The 25,201-nt window shown below is 57.5% G+C and overlaps 2 protein-coding genes across 11 annotated transcripts in view; one reads left to right on the top strand and one right to left on the bottom strand.

Moving 5' to 3' along the window:
- Window positions 1-15,421, top strand: part of ITGB4 (integrin subunit beta 4) — a 30,657-nt gene extending 15,236 nt beyond the window's left edge. For 3 of the 10 annotated variants that reach the window (XM_072746590.1, XM_072746592.1, XM_072746591.1), the window contains 23 exons: window positions 151-184; window positions 364-555; window positions 855-958; window positions 1,259-1,317; window positions 1,448-1,471; window positions 1,897-2,045; window positions 2,136-2,315; window positions 3,449-3,597; window positions 6,333-6,537; window positions 7,290-7,447; window positions 7,817-7,997; window positions 8,142-8,279; window positions 10,109-10,291; window positions 10,382-10,513; window positions 11,595-11,801; window positions 12,363-12,599; window positions 12,736-12,894; window positions 13,217-13,366; window positions 13,948-14,136; window positions 14,228-14,383; window positions 14,464-14,625; window positions 14,715-14,825; window positions 14,947-15,421. In XM_072746590.1, coding sequence (XP_072602691.1) covers window positions 151-184; window positions 364-555; window positions 855-958; window positions 1,259-1,317; window positions 1,448-1,471; window positions 1,897-2,045; window positions 2,136-2,315; window positions 3,449-3,597; window positions 6,333-6,537; window positions 7,290-7,447; window positions 7,817-7,997; window positions 8,142-8,279; window positions 10,109-10,291; window positions 10,382-10,513; window positions 11,595-11,801; window positions 12,363-12,599; window positions 12,736-12,894; window positions 13,217-13,366; window positions 13,948-14,136; window positions 14,228-14,383; window positions 14,464-14,625; window positions 14,715-14,825; window positions 14,947-15,086 — 3,399 coding nt within the window. In that variant the 3' untranslated portion in view covers window positions 15,087-15,421. The remainder of the gene's footprint in view (window positions 1-150; window positions 185-363; window positions 556-854; window positions 959-1,258; window positions 1,318-1,447; window positions 1,472-1,896; window positions 2,046-2,135; window positions 2,316-3,448; window positions 3,598-6,332; window positions 6,538-7,289; window positions 7,448-7,816; window positions 7,998-8,141; window positions 8,280-10,108; window positions 10,292-10,381; window positions 10,514-11,594; window positions 11,802-12,362; window positions 12,600-12,735; window positions 12,895-13,216; window positions 13,367-13,947; window positions 14,137-14,227; window positions 14,384-14,463; window positions 14,626-14,714; window positions 14,826-14,946) is intronic. The other 7 variants (XM_072746594.1, XM_072746596.1, XM_072746595.1 and 4 more) reach the window with 3 other exon arrangements.
- Window positions 15,422-15,533: 112 nt separating this feature from the next.
- Window positions 15,534-21,681, bottom strand: GALK1 (galactokinase 1). The gene is made up of 8 exons (XM_025999759.2): window positions 21,443-21,681; window positions 20,393-20,582; window positions 19,835-19,954; window positions 19,511-19,646; window positions 19,193-19,374; window positions 16,080-16,230; window positions 15,818-15,980; window positions 15,534-15,729 (listed from the first exon to the last, which is right to left on the bottom strand). Exons 1-8 carry the CDS (start codon window positions 21,677-21,679, stop codon window positions 15,658-15,660), a joined length of 1,251 nt encoding a protein of 416 aa, XP_025855544.2. The 5' UTR covers window positions 21,680-21,681; the 3' UTR covers window positions 15,534-15,657.
- Window positions 21,682-25,201: the final 3,520 nt, after the last annotated feature.

The raw sequence follows: 25,201 nt of genomic DNA, 5'->3' as shown, positions 1-25,201 counted from the left end.
CCCTTTGACTTCCTTGATGTCCCGGTGTCTAGGGAAGGCACTGGTGCCCCTCTGGACAATTGGCATGGAGAGGGGGTGACTGGAGGGGCTTACCTGCGCTCGGGCAGTTGTCCCAACCCTCATCCCCCCCTCCCCCACCTTGTCTTCTAGGCTTGCCTGGCACTTCTTCCTTGCTGCAACCGAGGTACTGGTCCAGCATCTGCAGGGGCGGCAAGGACTCTGGCCGCTCATTCTCCCAGATAGGGTGGAGGGGAAGTAGTGGCTGAACCTGGAACAGAGCCACGAGGCCTGGACTCCCACCTTGAGGGGGTCTGGCCGGGAGGGTGTAAGGTGAGGCCCTATGCTGAGGACCCTGTCATGCAGGTCACATGGTGGGCTTCAAAGAGGACCACTACATGCTGCGGGAGAACCTGATGTCCTCTGACCACCTGGACACGCCCATGCTACGCAGCGGGAACCTCAAGGGACGTGATATGGTCAGATGGAAAATCACCAACAACGTGCAGCGGCCTGGCTTTGCCACCCACACCTCCAGCATCAACCCCACAGAGCTGGGTGAGGGCCGGAGCTTGGCACAGTGGCTCTTGACAGTGCCCCTGGGCCCTGGGGCACATTCACCACTGTTCCAGGGTTCAGATCACAGCATTCCTGCTTTCTCTGGGTGTCGGGTGCAGGTACAGGCTTGGCCACCTTCTACCCTTCCTGATGGTGCTACAGGCCTCGGGGTTTCAGCCACCCAGCTCCATGCCCCCCAACCCCCTGCTGCCCCGCATCCTAGCACGGCTCCTGGAGGGGGCTCCCAGGGTGCCTGCTTGTACAGGGAGCTGATGACACCCATCCCTGCCTGTCCCTAGTGCCCTATGGGCTGTCCCTGCGCCTCGCCCGCCTATGCACCGAGAACCTGCTAAAGCCGGGCACGCGAGAATGTGACCAACTGCGCCAGGAGGTGGAGGAGAACGTAAGGGCCAAAGAAGCTGACCCTGGGGCAGCTGGCATCTCTGGGCCTGGGCGTGATCCCAGTAGAGGGAGAACAGGGGGAAAGCAGCCATAGAACCTGGATTTCTCCAAGTAGGAAAGAGGGGCTTCCTTGGATATGTGCCTGGCCTGGGGTCATCCTTGTGAATGTTTCCAGAAGGGGACAGGGCAATGTGCACGCCTGTGTGCATGTCCCCAGCCAGCCATGTCCTCTGGGCCTGGATGGCTCTGGGTAGAGAGGCTTCCCCAGGGTGCCAGCCTCATGCCTTTCCTTGCCTGGCAGCTGAATGAGGTGTACAGACAGATCACAGACACACACAAGATCCAGCAGACCAAATTCCGGTGGGTGTTGGGTGCCCAGGGTTGGTGGGGGGAGCTGCCCATACTGCCAACTCTAGGGGTACCCCCCAAGCAGGGTGTGCCTCTGCCTCTGACACTGTGTGGCTCACGGTCCCCTCTTTGTCCTCCGCAGGCAGCAGCCCAACTCTGGGAAAAAGTGAGTTGAAGGCACACGGGTGGGGCAGCCCCCAGTCGGGTATCTTGCCCAAGATTACCGAGTTACTGAGAAATGGAGGCAGGATTTGGACTCAGGCTGTCTGACTCTAGCGCCCATGCCCTTAGCATCTTTTCTGTCCTGCATCTACTTCTGGGATCCCACCTGTAGGAGTGTGGCTGGGGCGGGGGGGGGGGGGGGCGCTCTCGGGAGGGGTCCCATTTCATAGATGAGGACCCTGAGGCTCACGGTGAGGTGGCGGGGCCAGCATGGGCCCCCAGGACTGCCCCATTCTGAAGACCCTGCACCTTTTGCTGCGCGGCGTCTTGTCCCTTGATGGGGAGAGGACAGGCAGGGCTGGGGGCGGGCAAGGGCCAACATAGTGGCCAGCCTGACACTTCCCACCTAACCCCCCCGCCCCACCCCAGGCAGGACCACACCATTGTGGACACGGTGCTGACGGCGCCGCGCTCGGCCAAGCAGGCCCTGCTCAAGCTGACAGAGAAGCACGTGGAGCAGGGGGCTTTCCACGAGCTCAAGGTGGCCCCCGGCTACTACACCCTCACTGCAGACCAGGGTAGGTGGGCAGGTTCCCTGCACCGCTGCCTTGTGCCTCCCACCCCTGTGCGGCCCCCTGACCCGTCTGTGACCCCCGACATCCCCCCAGATGCTCGGGGCATGGTGGAGTTCCAGGAGGGCGTGGAGCTGGTAGACGTGCGGGTACCCCTCTTTATCCGGCCGGAGGATGACGATGAGAAGCAGCTGCTGGTTGAGGCCATCGACGTACCCATGGGCACGGCCACCCTCGGGCGCCGCTTGGTAAACATCACCATCATCAAGGAGCAAGGTGGGTCAGGGCGGGGGGAGCAGGGGGTGCAGACGGGGGGCTCTGGGAACCCTTATTCCTCCTGATGACAGAGTGGAGACGGGGCCTGGCTGTGTGGCCTAGGCAAGTCACTTAACCTCTGTGGGCCTTGGTTTCTCCATCTGTAAAATGGGTGTCTGGCTCTGGAGAGGGGTACACGGCAGTGCATCGCTGCCTGGTCATGAGCACTCAGTGTGGGAGCTTCTGTTTTAATCCTCATGGGGGGCTGGGTCTTCCTGAGGTTGCCCCGTCCCTCCCCTTGTTCTTCCCTCCCTCTCGGCCTTTAAACTTGTGAGGTTGGATGGGCCTCCACAGGATGCCGGGACATCAGAGCAGGGAGGGCAGTGGGAGCTCCTTTCACCCAAGCCTACCTGGAGGGGAAGCAAGGCGCTGCCCCACTGACACCCTCACTGCCTTCCCTCCTGCTCCTCGAGAACCCCAGGTTGTTGACAACCGTCCTTCCTGCACCCAGAGCACCTGCTCTGGTCCCTGAGCCTCCTCCCAACCTGCTCTAGCACTGAGGACTTTGTCCTGCTCTGCCCCAGCCCTCAGTCTCGGGGCCTCATGTCTGGCTGTGCCACTGTGGGACCTCCTTCCTCTGCCCTGACACTTCCAGGATGTCACCTGGACACTGTTCCAGCCCCCTCGGTCTTTCCTGGGAGAATTTTCCTTTCCTTTCCTCTCCTCCCCCCAGAGAGCAGTGGGGTGAAGAAAGGACAAGTAGGGGATCCCTGGGTGGCTCAGCGGTTTGGCGCCTGCCTTTGGCTCAGGGCGCGATCCTGGAGTCCCGGATCGAGTCCCGCATCAGGCTCCCGGCACGGAGCCTGCTTCTCCCTCTGCCTGTGTCTCTGCCTCTCTCTCTCTCTCTCTCTCTCTCTCTCTCTCTATCATAAATAAATAAATCTAAAAAGAAAGAAAGAAAAGAAAGAAAGAAAAGAAAAAAAGAAAAGAAAAGAAAAGAAAAGAAAAGAAAAGAAAAGAAAAGAAAAGAAAAGAAAGAAAAAAGAAAGGACAAGTAGAGTCCCAGAGTCTTGGCTGGGCTGGGCCAGAAGGAGGGTGGCTGTTGAGAAGGGACTGAGGCCCGGATGCCCTGACTGGTGCCTTGGTCCTTGCAGCCAGCGGGATAGTGTCCTTCGAGAAGCCCGAGTTCTTGGTCAGCGGCGGGGAGCAAGTGGCCCGCATTCCTGTCGTCCGGCGCATTCTGGACAGTGGCAAGTCCCAGGTCTCCTACCGCACACAGGATAACACTGCACAGGGCAACCGGGTAAGGATCTGCTGCAGGGTCAGAAGCATCTCCCAGGGGCCTGGTGACAGCAGGACATGCCAGTGGCCATGTCCAGTCCCTGGATGCTGGTGATGCCCCTGCCCAGCTTCCAAAGGACACATCTACCTGCTTCTGCTAGTGGTGCCCGAAGTGAGGCCCCACCGCTGCCAGGATCAAGGCCAGATCATTCGTTTCTCCCTTCCAATAGCCCAGTATCTATCAGGGCAGGAGTCCTGGGGTTTTGGACTTCTTCTTTTTCTTTTTAAAATATTTCATTTATTTATTTGTTTGTTTATTTGTTTGTTTATGAGAGATAGAGAGAGCAGGGGATGAGCAGAGGGAGAGGGACAATCAGATTCTGTTGAGCATGGAGCCCGATGTGGGGCTGGATCCCAGGACCCTGAGATCATGACCTGAGCTGAAATCAAGAGTCAGATGCTTAACTTACTGAACCATCCAGTAATCCCCCAGCCATCCTGGGGCTTTGGACAGACCCCTCAAGGACTGTCATGGTTTGCCTGGCAGGCCCTCCCAGGGTCAAGCTGCAGGAGCAGCCCTTGAAGGCAGGGAGTCCCGTGCACATGGGCCCCCATCCCTTCCATCACTGGCCCCAGTCTTAGCGAAAAGCCAAATCCAGCTGTTGGATGTGCTTGACTTGGCTTTCAGGTTTGGTTGTTTTTCGGCATTTATTATCAACATTTACAAACTAAAAATATTCATATCAGCAATTCACTCAGAGTAATAGAATCTAGTCTCACTGGGCCCACAGGCCTGTTTGGCAAATGCAGGCGAGCTTGCGCTCAGTGGGCTCCCGCAGCCTGGCCACACTTCCTTTTATTGGAAGGAACAGTTCTCATTACTGCTTCAGTGCTCCCAATAAAAGTTCCAAAGAAAAATTTGCAGGTCCATAAATTTCCCTAAATCCACCATATTAAAGAGAATCTCCATAAAAGAGATTCTGGACTCTGGCAATCCTGTGCTTTTATTTTTATTTTATTTTATTTTATTTTATTTTATTTTTTTTTTTTTTTTAAGATTTTATTTATTTATTCATGAGAGACACAGAAAGAGAGAGAGGCAGAGACACAGGCAGAGGGAAAAGCAGGCTCCATGCAGGGACCCCGATGTGGGACTCGATCCCGGGACTCCAGGATCACACCCCGGGCCAAAGGCAGGTGCTAAACTGCTGAGCCACCCAGCGTCCCCTTCTGTGCTTTCATAAAAGATATTTTGGTATTCACATGTTTTTAAGAACATTATTTCTCAACTTTTTATTTTGAAAAACTTCAAACCTACAGAAAAATGAAAAGACTCATAACATTAGCACCCATTTATGCTTTTCATGGAGTCACCAGTTAATATTTATTTTCTCTCTCCAGTTCAGATACAGGAATAGATGCACGTACATAGATACAGATGTATGTGTGGTTGTGTATCTCTTATCTGTAACTGTAGAGAGACAGGGAGAGAGTTGTGTTCCATTTCATTTTGTTTGACGAACTATTCCAAGTAAGTCGTAGACATCACATTGACTCTAAAGTTTCTGCCAGCACCTGCTGAGAACGAGGCTCTTCTACACAACTGTATCATTACGGACTTTAAGAAACCTCACAGTGTAGTATTACCTAATAATTGGTCCACATTCAGACTTTCCCTTGTTCACATCTATAGGTTTTTGTTTTGTTTTTTTTGGCCTCAGTCCAGAAACCAGTCAAGGATCTGGCCTTGCATTTTGTTGTGGTTCTGAAGCCTCCTTTGATCTAGTACAGTTACCCCAGCGTTGAGTTTTGTGCCTTTGACGTTTGGAAATGTTCCCCCCAGGTCAGTGGTCTAGCAGGTAACTCCTGCTTTTCTTAGGCTTGCAGTGTTTCTGGGTTATACTTGAATTTGCCCCCTGCTGGGCCTGGACTTAAAATGTTGGCTTGCAGCGCCCCCTAGTGGTCTCTTGTGAGCAGAAGCGGGCCGCCCCGCCCCTCTCAGTTGCAGGGTGGACCCCAACACGTATCTACGCATCCTGACCTCTCAGGAGAGCTCTGGGGCATTGAAAGAAGAAAGCTGGAGGGGTGCCTGGGTGGCTCAGGTTAAGCATCTGCCTTTGGCTCAGGTCATGATCCCGGGGTCCTGGGATCAAGGTCACGGCTGGCTCCCTGCTCAGCGGGGAGCCTGCTCCTCCCTCTCCCTCTGCCTTCTCCCTACCCTACCCTGCTTGGATTCTCTCTCTCTCTCAAGTAAATAAATAAAATCTTAAAAAAAAAAAAAAAAAGCAAGCAAGCAAGCAGGTTGGCACTGATAGGAGGCCCCCTACCCAGGAAGCAGGGCCTGGGGCCTGGTGGGATCCCAGACTTCAGAGCCACGATGCAGGAGGGAGGAACTTCCTGGGTGGAGCCCACCTGTGTAGGGCTCTCTCTGTCTGCTGTACATCCCCATCTCTGAGCCTTGGTTCAAATCTCAGCTCTATCACAACTACCTGGTGAACTTGGGTAAGTTTCTCTACCTCTGTGTGCCTCGGTTCCTCATCTGTAAAATGGAGACAGTAATAGCTGCACCTCACATTGCTGTGAGGCTCAAATGAGCTAATATTTGTAAAGTGCTTGGTGCACAGGTGGTGCTATAGAAACACGAGCCATTTCGTGTCCACGTGGGATGGTCTCTGCCGTAATGTGAAGTTGGGGTGGGGCGCTTGGCGTGATTCAGTCCCCTGGTCTGGCCTGACCCTGACCCCTTCCCACTCCCAGGACTACATCCCCGCAGAGGGTGACCTACTGTTCCAACCTGGGGAGACCTGGAAGGAGCTGCAGGTGAAGCTCCTGGAGCTGCAGGAGATGGATGCCCTCCTGCGGGGCGGCCAGACCCGCCGCTTCCACATTCAACTCAGCAACCCCAAGTTTGGAGCCCGCCTGGGCCAGCCCCACTTAGCCACCGTCATCATTGGGGAACGAGGTACGCAGAGCCTGGGGTGTGCTCGAGCAGGTACAGAGCGGGGGACTGGGGGCCTCTCCACTGAGGCTGCCAGTCTTGGCAAGAAAAAATACAGGTTGCCCAGTGAAATCTGGACTTCAGATAGTCAAGGAACAGTTGTATATAAGTCTGTCCCATGCAACAGTTGGGATATACTTATCCTATTGTTATTTATCTTAAATTCTGGCTGAACTACAGGTCCTGCATTTTATCTGGCAACTGTGCTCTCAACCTGAGAGGGTGGAGTCACGTCATGGCTACCCAGCCTGCTGGCAGCACCATGAACCCCACTGCTAGGCCTTAGCCCTTTGACTTGAGCCTCAGTTCCAGCTAAAATGCAGGTGTTTCCTAAAGAGTGCAACCAGTTTTTATGGGTCCTTAGCCTCCAGTATGGCGGTGTTTGTGAGCACCCCCCGCCAGAGGTTTGCTGAGAAGATAGGAGAGGAGGGAGGATTCTCAGGGGGGAGGAGGGGGTGCAAAGAACAAATGTTCGAACACCTGGAACATTCCCTTGGCTGCCAAGGGAGAAAGAAGGCCAGACCAATTCCCTCCTCCTTCTCATTCCTCCAGAATGGGTGGGCAGCTCTCAGTGGAGTGCTGGTGGGGAACTGTTTGGCCCCCGAGGGTTTAACTGAATCTCCGGAGCCCCCTGGTGGTGAGGGTGGACTCTTGCCTCAGTCAAAGGGGCGCAGGTGGCTGAGCTGGCTGCTCCACTTGGCCTTGGTCCACTACAGATGAACTGGACAGGAACTTCACAAGCCAGATGCTGTCATCCTTCCCATCCCACCATGGTGAACTGGGTGCCCCCCAGAACCCTAATGCCAAGGCTGCCGGGTCCCGGAAAATCCACTTCAACTGGCTGCCCCCTCCTGGCAAGCCAGCAGGGTACAGGGTAAGGTGGGAGGCAACGAGGGAGGTGGATGGGGAGGCCTGGTACCCACTGGGGACATGGGCCACCTGAGGCCCTGAGGGGGCGGAGAGGGTATGCTCCACCCTAGGGGGCCAAGCATAGGTGAACAGGGGCTCCCCTATCTGCCTGGGGAAGAGGGAGGACCCATCCCTGAAGTTTTCAGACATTTGCCCTCCTTCCTGGAATGTGGCCCCCTCCACTCATCCAGGAGACACCCCAGTTCTGCCCCAGGCCTACTGTGTGAACCTGGCAGGTCCCCAACCCCTCGGTGTTCCATCTGTGCAGAGGGGACAATAAGAGAAGCTCTGGCACTTGCCGCTCCCCACTGACCAGTTCCTCCCCCGGGGGCAGGTGAAGTACTGGATCCAGGGTGACTCTGAGTCCGAAGCCCACCTGCTTGACAGCAAAGTGCCCTCAGTGGAGCTCACCAACCTGTACCCATATTGCGACTATGAGATGAAGGTGTGCGCCTATGGGGCCCAGGGCGAGGGCCCGTACAGCTCCTTGGTGTCCTGCCGCACGCAGCAGGAAGGTGAGGCTTCACCACCTCTGTCTGTCCCCGAGCTACCCTGATGCCAGCCTGCCCAATCTGCCCCCTGCCCCACCTCCCAGAACCCCGCCCTCCCCCTGCAGCTGCTGACAGTTTTCTTCTTGTATGGCCCCCTTTCTCCCCCAGTGCCCAGCGAGCCAGGGCGGCTGGCCTTCAATGTCGTCTCCTCTACGGTGACCCAGCTGAGCTGGGGTGAGCCGGCTGAGACCAACGGCGAGATCACGGCCTATGAGGTCTGCTACGGCTTGGTCAACGAGGACAACCGTAAGGACCTGGACACCCCACCCCCTAACCCCTGGGGACAGCAGGAAGGGGAGGGGGCAAAGAGCAGGAGGGAGGTCATGCCACCCAGGTCGGTGGATGAACCACAGATGTCCAGTTCCCTGAGGCATCATGAAATTTGTGGTCAGGTTTGGGCTAACCTCATCCCAAGACCAAGCCCAGAAGCTCACAGGGCAGGGGGGGGAATGGGAGGCGTGAGTTGGATGTGCGGTGAGCTCACAAGTTCAGGAGTGCCTTCCCATACAGCCAACCAGGGTGACTCATTTCTACATGGCTCTCTTAGGGCCAAAGTAGATTTACCAGATTTAGCAAATTGGGGATATCCTGAATTTCAGATAAATAATTTTTTTTAGTACGGCTCCTGTAACATTTTGTCTGGTAGCCACGAGGCCAGAGTGCCTGGAAGCACTGTTTCTTCCCAGTCTTGGAAGGGAGGGAACGGTGGGCAGCTTTGCCAATTGCCAAGATGAGAAAGTGAGGGAAATGAGTTCCATATCTCACCTGGTGCAGGGGCCTCCTCCTCGTGCCCTCACTTCTTGGTCAGTCCCAGGGATGGGGAGCTCACCACCTCATACGACCTCTGGACCTTAACATGGGTCAGGCTTAGCACTCCCGGGGTGGCCCAACAGGGCAAAGGACAGCAAGATTATTCTAGACTTCGGGCTCATTGCTCTTTACCAGACAAGCAGACCACATACAACCTCAGCAGCCGCATCACCCCTCTGGCACATTCTGGGTTTATAACACCTGGTTCACCCATGACCACTATTAGGAAGTGTCCTCTGACCCTGCCTTTAATACCAGGAGTGATATGTATCCTATTGAAAATTCATCCTCGATCATCTTAGGCATGGCTTCAGGCTGCTGAGGTCTCAGCTATGTGCTGGATGGCCTTTCTGGATGAGGGCATCAGCACTTTGGTGGGTGCCCCCTCCCCCTCTCTCACTAGGTAACGAGATGTGAGGGGTGAGCCGAGAATCAGCGCCCATCTTGGCCCAGGTTGATGGGCCTCCATAAGTCCATTCTTTTTAAGCATGGGTGTTATTAGGTATCATCTTCCAGAACCCTCCCTGGGACCTCTTTGGAGACTGGGACCTTCTGTGGCCTCCAGTCTTTTGTGCCTTCTCTGGTTTCCAGAAGGCTTCCAACATGGCAGCCTTCCCATTGTATCTGGGCCTAGACACCATAACTTGCTCTTAACAGGAGCCACTTTCTCCTTTCTCCCAGGGCTGTGTGTCTGCCCTTCTAGACGTGAGCGCAGGAGAGTTGCTTGGCTTCTGCCCTCTGCTGACCTGACACTGCTGGGCCTTCCTGCACACCCTTCACTCCTCCCCAACTCTCTTAGCTCTCACGAAAAACAGCTTTCCTGAACTCACCCTCTGCTCCAGGCCTTGCTCCTATGACCCCATGGCAGCGGTGCTGGGCGCTGGGATGGCTCTGCTTTCAGCACTTGGGGTTTGGTTGTGGACAATGAGGCACAGGCAGCCTTACCACTAGAGCGCACACCTTGGGTGCAGGCACCCTGGATGCAAGACCATGTACCAATCAATAGAGGTGACAGTGGAGTCCTGTCCTGGCTCTGCCAGTTAAGGATGAGCCCTTCGGAGAGTTGGTGACACTTCTTTGAATGCCTTGCCCAGGTTCTCAGGGGCTTGGCACGCCCCGGGAATTCCATAGCTGCTTGCCCCCTGCCTTGTTCCTGTGCTCTGTCTGGGAAGTAAAGGGCTGAGCACCAGGCTGCCACATCAGAGGCGGGGCTGGGCCAGGCAGGAACCTCGAATGACCCATCTGAGGTGCTCTCCCTGCCTCAGGACCCATCGGGCCCATGAAGAAGGTGCTGGTGGACAGTCCCAAGAAGCGGATGCTGCTCATTGAGAACCTGCGGGAGTCCCAGCCATACCGCTACACGGTCAAGGCGCGCAATGGGGCAGGCTGGGGGCCCGAGCGGGAGGCCATCATCAACCTGGCCACCCAGCCCAAGAGGCCCATGTCCAGTGAGTGGGGCGAGGGGTGGGGGGCAGGGGGGATAGGGGAGGACAGGAGGCCGAGTCTGGGGCCCTGGCTCACTCCTTCCCACTCCACAGTCCCCATTATCCCGGACATCCCCATTGTGGACGCCCAGTGTGGGGAAGACTATGAGAGCTTCCTCATGTACAGTGATGACGTTCTACGCTCCCCTACTGGCAGCCAGAGGCCTAGCGTCTCCGATGACACTGGTGAGTGGGTCTGGGATCCCTGAGAGGAAGCCCCAGGTAGGAGGCGGGGCTGTCACTGGGGTCCAGAGAAAGCAAAGCGGCCAGAGCCTACCATCTGGCAGCACCTTATTGGCATTGGGTACCGAAGGGACAAAGCCAACGTGGCCCACATGCAGTTGTGTGCACGCCTGTGTAGAAGCGCAGGCAAACACTTGGCTTGGGAGTAGGTGCACACAGGGTTGTGTACACGGGACCATATGGAAACACAGCCTCGCGCCTGGAAGGCTGTGTCACGGAGCCAGGACAGTCAGGCCACCTCCCAGGAACAAGGCTATGTGGGAGGAGGCAAGCATGGCCCAGGAGCCCAGAGCCGCCACCTGGCCTGTCCCGCGTCCTGCTCCTCCCTCCTGATTCCCCACAGTGTGGGATAAAGGGCCCTCGACTGGACTCCCTGGTATCAGTTTTAGCTCTGGCTCCACTGCGGGCCACCACACGAACTGCTCACCCTCTCTGTGCCTCAGTTTTCTGATCTATATGTAAAACAAGATACGGATCATAGAATGCCAGGAGTCAGCATCCTCCAGGATTTCTTTCTTCCGTCCATGCCTTGAGAGGGCTTGGGCTTAAGGAACCCAAGTCCAAGGGTCCTGGGGGGGTTTGTCAGTCTGAGAGAAAGAACAGGAGGTAAGGATCAGGTGCCCAAACTCAGCTGCTAACACTACCTGTGGCTTCTGGAACTATCTCCAGGAGGCAGGCAGGGCAGAGCGCACTCTCTCCAGTACACAGATAGGAAACGGAGGCTCCAGGCAGGAGACCTCACAGCTGGTGACAGAGCCAGGGCCACCCCTGGGGGCCGATCCTCAGCAGCTGCAGCCCGGGCTGCCCCGGCTCACACGGAGGGGCCCCTCCTCCAGCTCGCGGGCCGCGGGCCGAGGGTCCCGCCTGTCGCCTGCCCCGCGACCACGCGGCCCGCCCCGCTCCCCACCGCGGCCCCGCGCACTAGGATCCCGGAGAGCCCGAGGAGCGGCTCGCTCGCTGGCCCCCGCCCCGCCGCCGCCCGCGCCCGCCGGCGGTGCCAACGCGGCCCTTCGTTGTTCCCAAGGCGGCGGCTGGAAGTTCGAGCCCCTACTGGGGGAGGAGCTGGACCTGCGGCGCATCACGTGGCGGCTGCCCCCGGAGCTCATCCCGCGCCTGTCGGCCAGCAGCGGGCGCTCCTCCGACGGCGAGGCGCCCCGCGGCCCCCCGGACCACAGCGCGGACGCGGGCGCGGGCGGGGAGGGTGGCGGCGCCACCCCCGGACCCCCCGGAGGTGACGGGCCTGCCCGCGCGCCCCGACCCCGCACCCCGCGGGCTGCTCGCTTGCTGCCTGGGTCCGCCCGGGTGGCCAGGCTGCCCATCAAGGCCCCGGCAGAGCCTGGGGAGGTGCCACCGCGCAGGCGGACCCCCAGGGCAGGCAGTCGGGCTGTCCTCAAAACGCACAACATCGGAAATCTGTTGAGCCCAGGGGCAGGCCCTCGTACCCAAGGAGACCCCTCAGAGGCCTGAAGGGACAGAGGGCAGGCATTTGGGCTCCCCCCCCCCCAAGACAGGGCTAACCGCGAGGGCAGTAGGCATCAGAGGTGCTCAGACCAACTGCGCTGGCATCCTGAGGGCCAAGGGACACAGGCGGCAGGAGCCTGTGTGGCCCCTCGGGCTCGGCCACAAACATTGAGCCTCTGTCCCTAGTGGGCCAAGGGAGGCTGGTTTTCTTTGTGCCAAGGCCACCCCGCAGAAAACAGGTAATCCTAGAAATTCCCAGGGCCACAGCCTGCCCCCTGGGGCTCTGGGTCCGGTACAGGTCTGTGCCAGTGACGCCGCTCTCCTCCTGCAGAGCATCTGGTGAACGGACGGATGGACTTTGCCTTCCCGGGCAGCGCCAACTCCCTGCACAGGATGACGGTGGCCAACACTGCCTATGGGACCCACCTGAGCCCACACGTGTCCCACCGGGTGCTGAGTACATCCTCCACCCTCACGCGGGACTACCACTCGCTGACCCGCACAGAACACTCCCACTCTGCCACGCTGCCCAGAGACTACTCCACCCTCACCTCCCTCTCCTCCCACAGTGAGTGTCTGCAACCAGCCCTGCCTCCCCGACGCTTCCTCTCTTCCGGCCCCGGAGGCTCAGGGTACTGGCCCCGCTGCCCATCCTCCAGCACACACACTTCCTGCCCTCTCACTCCTGTTTTGTCCTGCCATAGGCCTCCCTCCCATCTGGGAAGAAGGGAGGAGCAGGCTTCCGCTGTCCTGGGCCCTGGGGCCCCTGAGTCGGGCCCAGATGAAGGGGTTCCCTCCCTCTGGGAACTCACGAGACACTATAATCCTGGCTGGGCAGCCAGCAGCGCCCTTTCGGGGCCCAGGTAGTACAGGGGTGGCCATGCTGTTGTGTCTCCACAGCTGTCCTGCTCCATCTGTCACCCATCTGCTCATTGCAGTCACTGCCCGAACCCAGCACCTTACCCCTCATTCCATCCCCATCACTGCTGATGCCTAATATGGCCACTGTCCCTTGGGGGGGGGGGGTGCTGGGCTGGGGGAGGAGAGGCAGCAGGCTGTGTGGGGGACCTGGACAGGGTGTTGCAGGGGGAGCGAGCTGCCAGACAGCCGCAGAAGGTCGGGATAGAGGCAGCACTCCTGCCCAGAGACCCTGGACACAAACTGACCACAGCCTCCTGTCTTCAGACTCCCGCTTGGCCCCGAGTTTGCCCAACACACCCACCCGCCTGGTGTTCTCAGCACTGGGACCCACATCTCTGAAAGTGAGCTGGCAGGAGCCACAGTGTGAGCAGGTGCTGCAGGGCTACAGCGTGGAGTACCAGCTGCTGAACGGCGGTGAGGCTCAGCTGCTGCTGGCGGCTGTGGGGCGACGCCTTGCAAGGCTCGGCCCTGTGTTGGGACTCATGGGAGCATCCAGCCGGATAGGAATCCACCCAAACCCCTTGAACAGGACGATCCCCACCAGACCTTCTGAGGGTCTCACTCCCATGCTCCTCACTACCTCTGCTCTCCTGAGTCCTCATCCAGCCCCCTGGGCCTCTCTCCCGGTCACTCTCTCTGCTACATTTTGCCTAACGAGGCTTCCCTGGCTTAGGGACCCAGGGCCTCTGCTGGCCTGGGAGATACCTTTGTGGGAGCTGGAAAGTGGTGCTTCCCTGGGAAGACAAACTCACGGCAGCTTGACTTGGGCCCATAAATAGCCAGAACGTAGGTGGGATTTTGGGCTCCACTTATCCTCGTAGTGTACATCCTAAACAACCAACCATAGCATACCAGGCTGATCCCACCTGTTCCCAAACCACAGCTAATCCTGGTGAGTGACAACCAGGTCTTGGTGGCAGCCTAGGGAAGGGGTGGGATCAGGACAGGGGTGGGAATCACACTGCTCCATTGTCTCCCCCCACCTCCATCCCCAGGGGAGCTGTATCGGCTCAACATCCCTAACCCCAGCCAGACTTCAGTGGTGGTGGAAGACCTTCTGCCCAACCATTCCTACCTGTTCCGCGTACGGGCCCAGAGCCAGGAAGGCTGGGGCCCAGAACGCGAGGGCGTCATCACCATTGAGTCCCAGGTGCACCCCCAGAGTCCGCTCTGCCCCCTGCCAGGTGAGCTGCGTCCCCACCCCATGGCGGCCCCCCCTCCCCGTGATGTCTCCTACTCACCCACACACCGACACTCTTGCTCTGCTGCCTGCAGGCTCCCCCTTCACTTTGAGCACACCCAGTGCCCCAGGCCCACTGGTGTTTACTGCCCTGAGCCCAGACTCCCTGCAGTTGAGCTGGGAGCGGCCACGCAGGCCTGAAGGGAACATCCTTGGCTACGTGGTGACCTGTGAGATGGCCCATGGAGGAGGTACTCTGCCCCCAGGTCAGGGGTGGCCAGGGGAGAGGTAGAAGGGAGCCACAGACACTAAAGGCATCTTCCCTATCCAGAACCAGCCACGTTCCTGGTGGATGGGGACAGCCCCGAGAGCCGGCTGACCGTGCCAGGCCTCTGTGAGAACGTGCCCTACAAATTCAAGGTACAGGCCAGGACCACCGAGGGCTGTGGGCCAGAGCGTGAGGGCATCATCACCATTGAGTCCCAGGATGGAGGTACGCTGCCTCGCCCCTTCCTGACTCCTGCCCCTTCTCTGGCCGCATCACTCGGCACCAACCCTGACTGGCCTCTCTATCCACACCAGGCCCTTTCCCACAACTGGGCAGCCACCTTGGACTCGTCCAGCACCCACTGCCAGGCGAGTACAGCAGCATCACCACCACCCACACCAGTACAACTGAACCCTTCCTACTGGGTGAGCTGCTGGGCAAGGGATCTGGCTCTCCTGCGGGGGGGAGGGGGGTGATGACGAAGAGCTCACAGGGCTCGGGAAGCAGGGGCCTAAGCAGAGTCCTTCAGTGTTTCTTCTGCTATAGATGGACTGACCCTGGGGTCCCAGCGCCTGGAAGCAAGTGGCTCCCTCACCCGCCACGTGACTCAGGAGTTTGTGAGCCGGACACTAACCACCAGTGGCACCCTCAGTACCCAGGTGGACCAGCAGTTCTTCCAGACCTGATCCCCACCACCACCCTTACCCAACAGTGTGCTGGAACCTGGGTCCCCACCCTGCTTCCTCTCCCTGGCTCTGCCTCAGCTACTCCATCCTTGGATCCCCCTTCCCCCGCAGCCCAGTGCACCCACAATCAGATCACAGGACCAGCACCTCTGGCTACAGAGCAGAGGGAAGGTGTCCTCTGGGGGGGCATGAAGGAAGCAGAGGTCCCAGAAGGCACTTCTGGCTGCAACTCCCCTACCCCAGGCCCCAGCCCATTTGTGAGTAACCAAGGAGTGGGCACCAGTGTGACAAGGGCCCAGCTTTGTTTGGCACTTAATAAAAGATTTTGCTACGGCTTGGCTCTGCCCTGTCTATTCCTCCAGGGAGTGCCTGCGCAGAGCAGGGCAGTGGTCCTGACACACTTCTCTGATACCCAAGCACACACCCACCTCTAGAGGCAGGCGGGTATCATGGTGGGAGGCACAAGTTTATTGAGCACCCAGATGTGAGGGCAGATGCCAGAGGCCCAGAGCTTCGTGACTTGCTGCCTGGCAGGCCCCCTGCCCAGCGGGTGCCATCCTGGGGGAGTGCCTCACCAGTGCAGCACCTTGGCACCATCAGCTGCCTGAGAGAGGTAGAAGGTGGCGGTACCACTGTACTGCTCCTATGGGAGAGGCAGGTGGGGTCTAAGCATGGCAGGGCCCTGGGAACCCGTCTCCATCCCTCCTGCCCCTGGGCACCCACCCACCCACCTGTATGTGCTGCATGACCTGGGAAGTGAAGGAGGCTTCCAGCAGGGTCACAGTGCAGCCGCCAAAGCCACCACCAGTCATGCGGCTGCCGTAAACCCCAGGTGCTGAAAGCGCAGCCTCCACGAGCTGGTCCAGCTCGGGACAGCTCACCTCGTAGTCATCCCTGCAGAGAGGACACAGGAGAGGGTGGGCCTAGGACAGGCCCCACCCTGCCCTGGGCTCCACCTGTGCCCAGGCTCCACAGGCACCCAGGCGTCCTCACCTGAGCGAGTGGTGACTCTCTACCATGAGGCGACCGAAGGCTCTGTAGTCTCCGCGGCACAGGGCAGCTGCCGCCTGGGCCGTGCGCCGGATCTCACCTACCACGTGCCGTGCCCGCCGGAAGCCTTCCTTGCTCACCAGCTCTCTGCCCGCTGGGGAAGGAAATGGGTCAGCAGACCCGCCACCCACCACCTCTGAGCCCCTGCAGACGTGGGGATGGGGGCAGCAAGGCAGTGGGATCCTGATTGTGACAAAGCTGCAAATAGAACCTTGTGTTGGTGACTAAGGTTCAAGGCCTCCCCTCCTCGAATATAAAGTGGGGCATCCGTGTCACTTCAAGTGCGGTAAGCATGGAGTGAGAGAACACATGGGGGGAGCTCCCATCCCGGCAGGGTGCCTGGTGCACAGCAGGCACCCCATCAGCAGCAGGGTAAGCTCCAGATTCTTGTTGTTTCCAAGGTGAGGGAGATACGTGCTGCCTTCAAGAGCCCATGGCAGAACAAGAGGGAGACGTCCTCCCACCGCTGTTTACACCGGGCATCAGTGCAGCTTCCAGGGGCTGGGGTTCTAGAATTGGGGGACAGCCCAGGCAAAGGTCAAGAGGCACAGGGCATAGGGCACGCCAGGAGCAGGCTGTCCTGCTGGCTAACGCTAAGGTGGGGAGAGCAAGTTGAGTGGATGATGATGACACCCTGCGTGCCAGGGGGCTCTGCTACTTCATTCTGGGTGCCACAGAGGTTTGGGAGTGGGGACAGGCTGGAGCTGAGCTCCAGTGGATAAAATCGACTGCCCTGGGTGGAGAGCCGGAGCTGGGAGAAGTGGGCACCAGGCAGCAGCTGTTATGCGCTCAAAATATGAGGGGCCTGATGTCAGGGAGGAAGGGATGGAGGGGTCAGAGATCAGAGATCAAAGTGGGAGGGGCAACAGTGAGGACTCGGGGTGATGGAGGTCTCAAACCCGAGTGACAAAGGTAAGAAATAACAGGCAAGGGGAAGTCAGCAGGGGAAGCCTCCAGGGGAGGTGGGAAGAGGAGTTCTGCTGGGAATCAGGTGGAGGCTCCAGGACTGCAGGCAGAAATGAGGGTAGGCCCCAGACGGGAGAGCAAGGGGCTGCAGGCTCCAATCTGAGTCCTAGGTAGAGCAGTGGTGGCCAGTGCTGTGCGCTGAGGACGAAGCCTGGGGCAGGCACACGCAGAGAACCAGAGGTGTGAGCAAGCAGGGCCGGTGGCCGCTCATGGGGAGGGAGTGCAAGCTGTTGGTGTGTTGGGGGTGTGTGTGTGGGGGGGACCCTGGGAGAGGCTGCTGTGTCTGGTGGCTGGGGAAGGGGGTGGGCCAACTGAGAATATTGAGAAGTGAACATAGATGACAAAATGGGGGCCATTAAGCATTATGTCTTCTTCCAAAATTGGTACAGGAAAAGAGACTCAATTTTAGAAGGGAAGAGAACTGTCCATGTTTCCAAGCAGAAGGGGAAGAGCCAGGCAGAGGACAGGGAGGAGGCAAAGTAGGGCTTCTGGCACAGGACACGCTGAAGAAGGCAGAGGGCGGCACTGGTCTGCAGGTAGGGGAGACCCCCAAGGAATGGTGGGAAAGGGGTGCAGTGGAGAGGAGGGAGAGCCACAGTGTTGCAACGTGAAAACCTCTGCCAAGGTCACCTGCAAAGAGCAGGTGGGACAGGTCTGAACCTGACAGTTCACCAACGAGAGGGACCAGACAGTCCTACAGAGCTGGCCAGTGTCCCTGCAATGGGCACTCGCACACTGCCAGGGAGGGCACAACTCCCAATGCCAGCAGCCCGTCCCCGAGGCTGAGAGTACAGGCTAGGGGGCCAACCTGGCTGGTTCGAGTTTCAGAACCGCCACTTACTATGGATCCCTCATCTAAAACAGAGAGAAGAGCGGGCCCCTGGGTGGGTCAGTTGGTTGAGCGTCTGCCTTTGGCTCAGGTCATGATCGTGGGCTCCTGGGGTCGAGTCCCACATCAGCTCCCCACAGGGAACCTGCCTCTCCCTCTGCTTATGTCTCTGCCTCTCTGCTTATGTCTCTGCCTCTCCCCGTGTGTCTCTCATGAATAAATAAATAAATAATCTTTTAAAAATGAATAAATCAAAATAGCATCCTCTCCACAGAGTAAGGGAGAATGAAGCGATATTGATCTGACCTTCAAACTACTAAATATACTATCTTCTTGGCCACATGTATCAATAACTTTTCAAATACATGTATCTTTTGCTCTGCAATCCTGCTCCTCAAAATCTAATCCTAAGAAAATAACAAGAGAGGGGCGCCTGGGCGGCTCAGACAGTTGAGTGTCTGCCTTAGGCTCAGATCATGATCTCAGGGTCCTGGGATGGAGCCCCATGTAGGGCTCCTTGCTCAGCCAGAAGTCTGCTTCTCCCTCTCCCTTTTTAAAATCTTAAAAAGGCAGCCTGGGTAGCTCAGCAGTTGAGCGTCTGCCTTTGGCTCAGGTCATGATCCCGGGGTCTTGGGATCGAGTCCCACGTTGTGCTCCCTGCATGAAGCCTGCTTCTCCCCCTGCCTATGTCTCTGCCTGTGTCTCTCATGAATAAATAAATAAAATCTTTAAAGAGAGAAAAAGAGAAACAAGTGACAATACTACATCTACTAAACTTTGAAAATACAGATGTACAAAAACACTGGAGGAAAATATGCTAAAATGTGAGCAGCAGCTATCTCTGGGTGCTGGTCTTATAGCTCATTTTATTCCTCTGTATTTTTCTCTACCTCCCATAGTGGCACCGTAATCTTAGTAGAAAAGAATAAGATTAAGGGGCGCCTAGGCAGCTCAGTTAGTTAAGCATCTGACTCTTGATTTCAGCTCAGGTCTTGACCTCGGGGTTTTGAGTTCAAGGCCCGCACCAGACCCCACGCTGGGTGTGGAGCCTACTTTAAAAATAAAAAAAAAAAAGAAAAAGAAAAAAGAAAAACACTATTAAGATTTCAAGCAGCCCTGCTGAGGTTGGAGCCTTCAGTCTGAAGTGTTGGGGGTAGTGCGCAGAGTATAGCAGAGGCCCCTGGAGATGAGGGAGGACACAGCAAGGTCAAGGCCACACGCAGGACCCGGCAACCCCCCAGAATACCCAGCCAGCTCTCACCCTCCAGCTCCTCCAGCTGCACCTCCCGAAGGCTTTCCTTGCCCAATGCCCGGGCTACTTCTTCACACTGGCGCCGCCGCAGAGGGTACTCACTGGAGCCCAGGGAGTGGCGCACATTGGAGTTGGTGATGAGCACAGCCAACTTAGGCTCTGACAGTGGCACCAGGCTTGTCTCCAGGGACCTGGCACAGAGTTGGAGTGGGGAGGTGACAAGCCCTTGGCGTGAGACAAGTGTCCGCTTGCCACACTGGGCAGTGGGCATGCTCCACCCAGAAACTCCTGATGATGAGGTGGGAGGGGGCGAGGGGAGCCCCTGACCTGCAGTCAATGAGCAGCGCGTGGCCTTCCTGCCCGAGCAGTGCGATGAGCTGGTCCATGATGCCACAGGGCACCCCTGCGAAGCTGTGCTCGGCCTGCTGGCACACCTGAGCCCGGGCAGCTACTGACCCTGAGTCTGTGACACAGGGTAAGGTGGGGAGGCTGACGCAGCCCAGGAGGGCGTGCGGGGGGGTGGCGGGGAGGGGCAGCAGCAGGTCCAACAACACTCCAAGGAGATAGATTTCCACCCTCCTCCCGAAGCTCCAACCGCCAGGAAACCTCGGGGAAGGAGAGTTGGATTGGGGGCTGAGGTCTAGGAAGTACCTGGGCAGAGCTGCTGCAGGAAGGTGTACGTGGCCACTTCCAGGGATGCGGAGCTGGACAGCCCACCCCCCAGGGGCACTGAGCTGACCACCACTGCACTGAAGCCAGGGAGGGGGGCAGCTGGAAAGAATGGGTGGTGGTGAGAGGGGCCGTATGGGCAGACAGGCCCACGAAGGGCATGTGTTTCGGTATGAAGGGAGCCAACTACCTGGTAGCTCCTTTCATGATGCATCTCAATTGTCAGAGGCCACCTTGGTCCCACTACCCTTAAGCCTCCCACCTGAGGTTCCTGGGACACAGTCTTCCTAACTCTTCTTATGGTTTACGGCGCTGGAGGCCAACAGGCTAGGATTTGAATCCTGGCTCCTCCAATCATATAATGAGCAGCTCAGGGCAAGTTCTCGAACCTCTCAGGATATCAGTCTCATTATCTGTACTGCGGAGATACTCTTCCCTGCAAGCTACCCCGTGGTGGATTGGCTGAGCTAATGAGCTTTGTAGCTGAGAGGTGGTCCTCAGAGCACTAGTGTGAACTTGACCCAGGCCGAGGCCCCATACCTGGGTAGTGCTGAATCACTCCCTTGACATAGTTGGCCCAGCGGGGGGTCCCAGGCTCCAGTGATCGCTGGGCTGTAGGCAGTGGAAACTGCAGCCGCCTGGGTTCATCAGCATCCTCAGAGGTGGTGAGGAGGGAGACAAGGCCATCTGCCCGGGGGCTGCCCACCAGCACAGTCACCAGCTCCAGCGCCTGGTGGGCAGGAGAGACAGAGTATGTAAAGCTTCTGTCCGCCGACCAAGGGATGGGGCCATTCTAAAGCTCTGAGGAATGAAAGGTTTCAGATTCCTTTTGAGGCGCAACAACAAAGAAACCGGGGGTGTCCTGGGGAAGAACCTGAGTGCTGAGTTGGCCCTGAGGGCTTGGATCCTGCCCCTGGGTCTTCAGGGGCAGGGCCAGTGCTGCAGAAGTATAGATCTGGACTCTGCCCTGAACATGGGCTCCCCAGCTGTGAGGCAACCAGGAGGAGAGCTCGAAAGGAAACGAGAATCAGAAGAGCTCCAACTGATGCCTTCCCATTTTGGGGGTCTCCGGCGCGCGGTACCCACCCACTTGCCAGGCTGCACCAAGTGGAAAGAGCCGCAGGCTGAGAGCTGGGAGGCCTGACTCTAACTGCAGCCCCACCACGACTAGCTCTGTGACCTCGGGCAGATCACTAGCCGTCTCTGGGCCTCAGTTTCCTCCTCTGTAAGCGGAGCCGGCCGGGCCAGATCTAGGGCTAGTTCCCCCAAAGCCTGCGGCTGGGGCTTCTCAAGAGCCCGAAGCGCCCTCTTCCGCATGCTACTCGGGGCCCCACAAGCTGATGGTGGGGATGGGCGGTCCACAGAGGGCAGGCCGGAGCCAAGAGGCGTCGGCACACCCCCTCCGAGCTACGTGCTCGCGGGTCCCCCGCTTCCTCCCTTCCACCGTGGGAAATACCCCGGGCCGGGCCTCTCCCACGCGCCGGCGCCCCCAGACTCCGGGGCGGCCGCGCCACATCCACGCAGGGGCCAGGCGCCCCCCCCCCCCGGCGCCCCTCCCGGCCCTGCCCGGGGCGCCCCCCGGCCCCTCACCATGGGCAGCACCAGGCCCTGGTTGTAGTCCGTGTGCTCCCCGATCAGGTTGACCCGGCCCGGCGCCGACACCGCCAGCTCGGGCTCGGCCCCGAACTCCTCCCGGAAAGCTCTGCGGGCCTCGGCCAGCAGCTCCCCGGCCCGGGGCGGGCTCGAAGCGGCCATGACGCTCGCCCTGCAGCGCGGCCCGGTCGGCGCGGGATGCTCGGGGCGGGGCCGCGCGGGGGCGGGGCGCATTCCTGAGCGCGCCCCCCCCCGCCCCCGCCCCCGCCGCGCCGCCCCGCCCCGCCCCCCCCCCCCCCCCCCGGCCCAGCCACCTGCCTGGCGCGCGCCGCCGCGTCCCCGCACCCCCCACGCCCCGCCGCGCCCGGGCGGCGGACTTCGGGCAAGACCGGCGGGTGCCCCCTCGAGGGGGACCGGGGGGACTGCAGCATCCGGGCTGGCCTTGCGTGGTGGCGCCCCGGTCCGTGCTGCCCGCCCGGGCCAGCCCTGCACCCGCCCGCAGTCGGAGCGGCGCGGACCTGGGTTTCCCAAAGGGCTCTCCTAGGTCCTAGAGCCCCGCCTCCGTGAGAGGTAGGTCATCAGACCCTGATCTGATCCCGGGGCTCTGAGAGGGCGGCCCAGCAAGCGATGTAAACGGAGATAAAAGAAAGCCAAGTTTGGTGGCGATCAGGGAGTCGCTTTCTCCGGGCTCCTGAACTCGACTGGCCCCGCCGGCATAGCTGTAAGCGAGGGAAGACTGAAAAAAGGGGGGCCTTGGACAGCACTGGGCCCAGCCTTTCCTGGCGGGGGGGGGGGGGGGGGGGCGCAATGGCAGCAATCCCCCTAAGGTGGGACTGTTGGCCTCAGCAGGTGCTTCCTTGGTCCCTCCCGAGCCTTGGAGCCAGAGCCTGACACTCACTCACCACGTCCTCTTTCACCAGCCTGCATCCTGAACCTTTAAGCTGGCCCCAACCCCTGCCTGGACCCCTGTCCACAGTGGCACCTATATGAAAACCCCGGAGTAGAAATCCTGAAATGTAAGCAGCCTCTTTGGGACTAGGGTGAAGGCTTTGTAGAGAGGTGTAGCCAGAGATAGAGCTTGGGGTCTGCTCAGGGGTTGGCCCAAAATGCAGCTCTGATATTCTTATTGTGATGAGGACACAGTAATGTATAGACTTGTTGAATCATATAGTTGAAGCACATAACACTATGTTATTTACACTTCAGTTTTTAAAAATGCAGCTCTGGAAACTTCTAGAAATAAATATAGGGGTAAATCTTCAGGACCTGGCTGAGGCAGTGGCTTTTGTTGTTGTTGTTGTCGTCGTTGTTTAAAGATTTTATTTATTAGAGAGAGAGCATAGGCAAGGGAGAGAGGCAGAGAGAGAAGCAGGCTCCCCACTGAGCAGGGAACCCGATGCAGGGCTCGATCCTAGGACCCCAGGATCACAACCCAAGCCCAAAGCAACTGAGCCACCTAGGTGCCCCAGCAGTGGCTCCTTAGACATGACACCAAAAGCACAAGACACAAAGGAAAACGGATAAGTTGTAGTTCATCAAAATAAACTACTTTTGTGGCCTCAGAGGACACCATCAAGAAAGTGAAAAGACAACCCACAGAAGGGGAGAAAATATTTTCAAATCATATATTTAATGACCTTGTATCAAGAATATATAAAGAACTCTTACAACTCAAAAAAGACAAATAACTGGGGATCCCTGGGTGGCTCAGCGGTTCAGCGCCTGCCTTTGGCCCAGGGCACAATCCTGGAGTCCCGGGATCGAGTCCCGCGTCGGGCTCCCTGCATGGAGCCTGCTTCTCCCTCTGCCTGTGTCTCTGCCTCTCTCTCTCTCTGTGACTATCATAAATAAATAAAAATTAAAAAAACAAACAAAACTTTAAAAATAAAATAGAGTAACCTTTAAAAAAAAAAAAAAAAAAACTTTGGAAAATACAACAATTCCAAATTTCATCTGATGGCTTGCTACTTTTGAGCACTCCTCAGTAAAGCATTTTTTGGCACAGACAAAACAAAACAAGACAATGAGTGGCTCCTGGGGCTGGTTGAAATGGGATTAAACTCACAAACCATGCCTTCCAACGGGCACCACTCTTGGAGCAGTGTGGGACGAAGCAACCACTTCTCTGTGAATCCTCTATCTACCTGAGCTCTGACATCCAACGGTCCTGAGCCCAAATCTCTGTTTTGACTATCTGTGATCTGAGATCTGTGTGATTTCAGGCAGATAATTGGACCTTTCTGACCTCTCAGCTGTAAGATAGGGCTAGTGATTCCTGTTATAAAAGAACTGAATGAACTCATCTTCATATAGGGCCTGGCCCAGCAGCTGGCACTTCGTAAACACAGAATAAATGTCTGCTATTACTATCAGTCATCCATTAATTCAACAGACATCACTGGACTCTCCTGTGCAATTGGCCGGATAAGAGCCCCAGGCTCTCATGCTCTGGGCGAGAGGAAGACACAATCTGGCCCCCTGGGGCTAAGTGCTCTGCTGGAGGAGGAAAGAGCTTTCTGAGTAAAGAGAGAGAGGAGGAGTCCTAATCCCTGTAAAGCCTATACTCCTTGTATTTCTATTGTTTCAGTTTGATTGAAAACACATCCATTTGCCCCATGTTTGTCCTTGGTGTTGTTTTAGTTGTTCTTGGAGAACCGGGTTTCACCAGGGGGCCTGCTCCTGTTTGCTCACTGATGAACTCTGAAACATTGATTTTATTTGGAAGATGTGTTTACTCTCAGTTTTTTAATCCCGTGCAGCATGTTACATGAAATTTGTCCAGCAGGAAGTCTGTCTCTGACCTTTGACCCTCCCTCCCATTTTCCTGGCCAGATAAAATGGGATTGGGGTGGGTGGGGCAGGGGTTTAGAGATGACACCTTAATGCGGACACTGCATCCCAAGGTCTGTCCTCTTCTCTGCTGGCTGAAAAACTCACTAGTATCAGCACAGCCAGAGCCAACCGTCACGCAGGACTGAGGCATCATGATAGAATTCCCAGGGTCACCCACCACGGGGATACACTATCCAGTGATGGAAGTTCCACCATGCTGGCCAGAAGCCCAGTGACTGAGGCAGGCCGAGAGGTTGCTGATGCACAAACGGGTTATAGTGAGGCCTGGCTCCTGACTGAGGACTGGCATTCTAGAAGTTCCTCTTCTTGGGACGCCTGGCTGGCTCAGCAGTTGAGTGCTTGCTTTTGGCCCAGGGAATGATCCTGGAGTCCCAGAATCGAGTCAGGCATCGGGCTCCCTGCATGGAGCCTCCTTCTCTGTCTCTCATGAATAAATAAAAATATATATAAAAAAAATAATAATAAAAGTGCCTCTTCTCTACTGGAGTCTGTCTATCCTTGTGTCCAGTTCTTAGCCCTTGGATCTTCCCTGCTAGACCCAGGTTTTCTTCATGCAGTTGAGGTCTCTGGGCTCCCTGTAGCTCTGACTGCTTGTTGCAATCACAGCCTGGCTCCCCGACGGGACCTGGGTGCACATCTTCCATGCTAATATCTATAGACACCTTCTCCGAAAATGTTTGCTTTCTGCAGATGGCCCATCCTCTCGCTCATTCTGGGAGATGCTTTTCTGGTTCTTCCCAGAGGGTTGACCTATCTCCTGATTTGGACCCCCTTGGCCCTTCTGTAATATTCATGATAATAGCTTCTGTAATACGGATAATACTGATATGGAGCTTGCAGTCGCCTGTACTGCAGTGCTGGTTGTTTATTCCCAGGCTGTGTTCTGATTGGCCAGTGCCCTTT

This window comes from Vulpes vulpes, chromosome 2, assembly GCF_048418805.1.
Source record: "Vulpes vulpes isolate BD-2025 chromosome 2, VulVul3, whole genome shotgun sequence".
Classification (NCBI taxonomy): domain Eukaryota; kingdom Metazoa; phylum Chordata; class Mammalia; order Carnivora; family Canidae; genus Vulpes; species Vulpes vulpes.
Note: the sequence above shows the minus strand (reverse complement) of the source record. Positions and strands in the feature narration are given on the sequence as shown.

What these genes read in the sequence shown, in the direction of transcription:
- GALK1 (XM_025999759.2), bottom strand. Translation starts at nt 21,679, where the DNA reads ATGCGCCCCGCCCCCGCGCGGCCCCGCCCCGAGCATCCCGCGCCGACC. An exon ending in AGTGATTCAGCACTACCCAG is followed by an intron (nt 19,955 to 20,392) that starts GTATGGGGCCTC and finishes CATTCTTTCCAG; the next exon opens with CTGCCCCCCTCCCTGGCTTC. An exon ending in CCTGCAGCAGCTCTGCCCAG is followed by an intron (nt 19,647 to 19,834) that starts GTACTTCCTAGA and finishes CCTGTGTCACAG; the next exon opens with ACTCAGGGTCAGTAGCTGCC.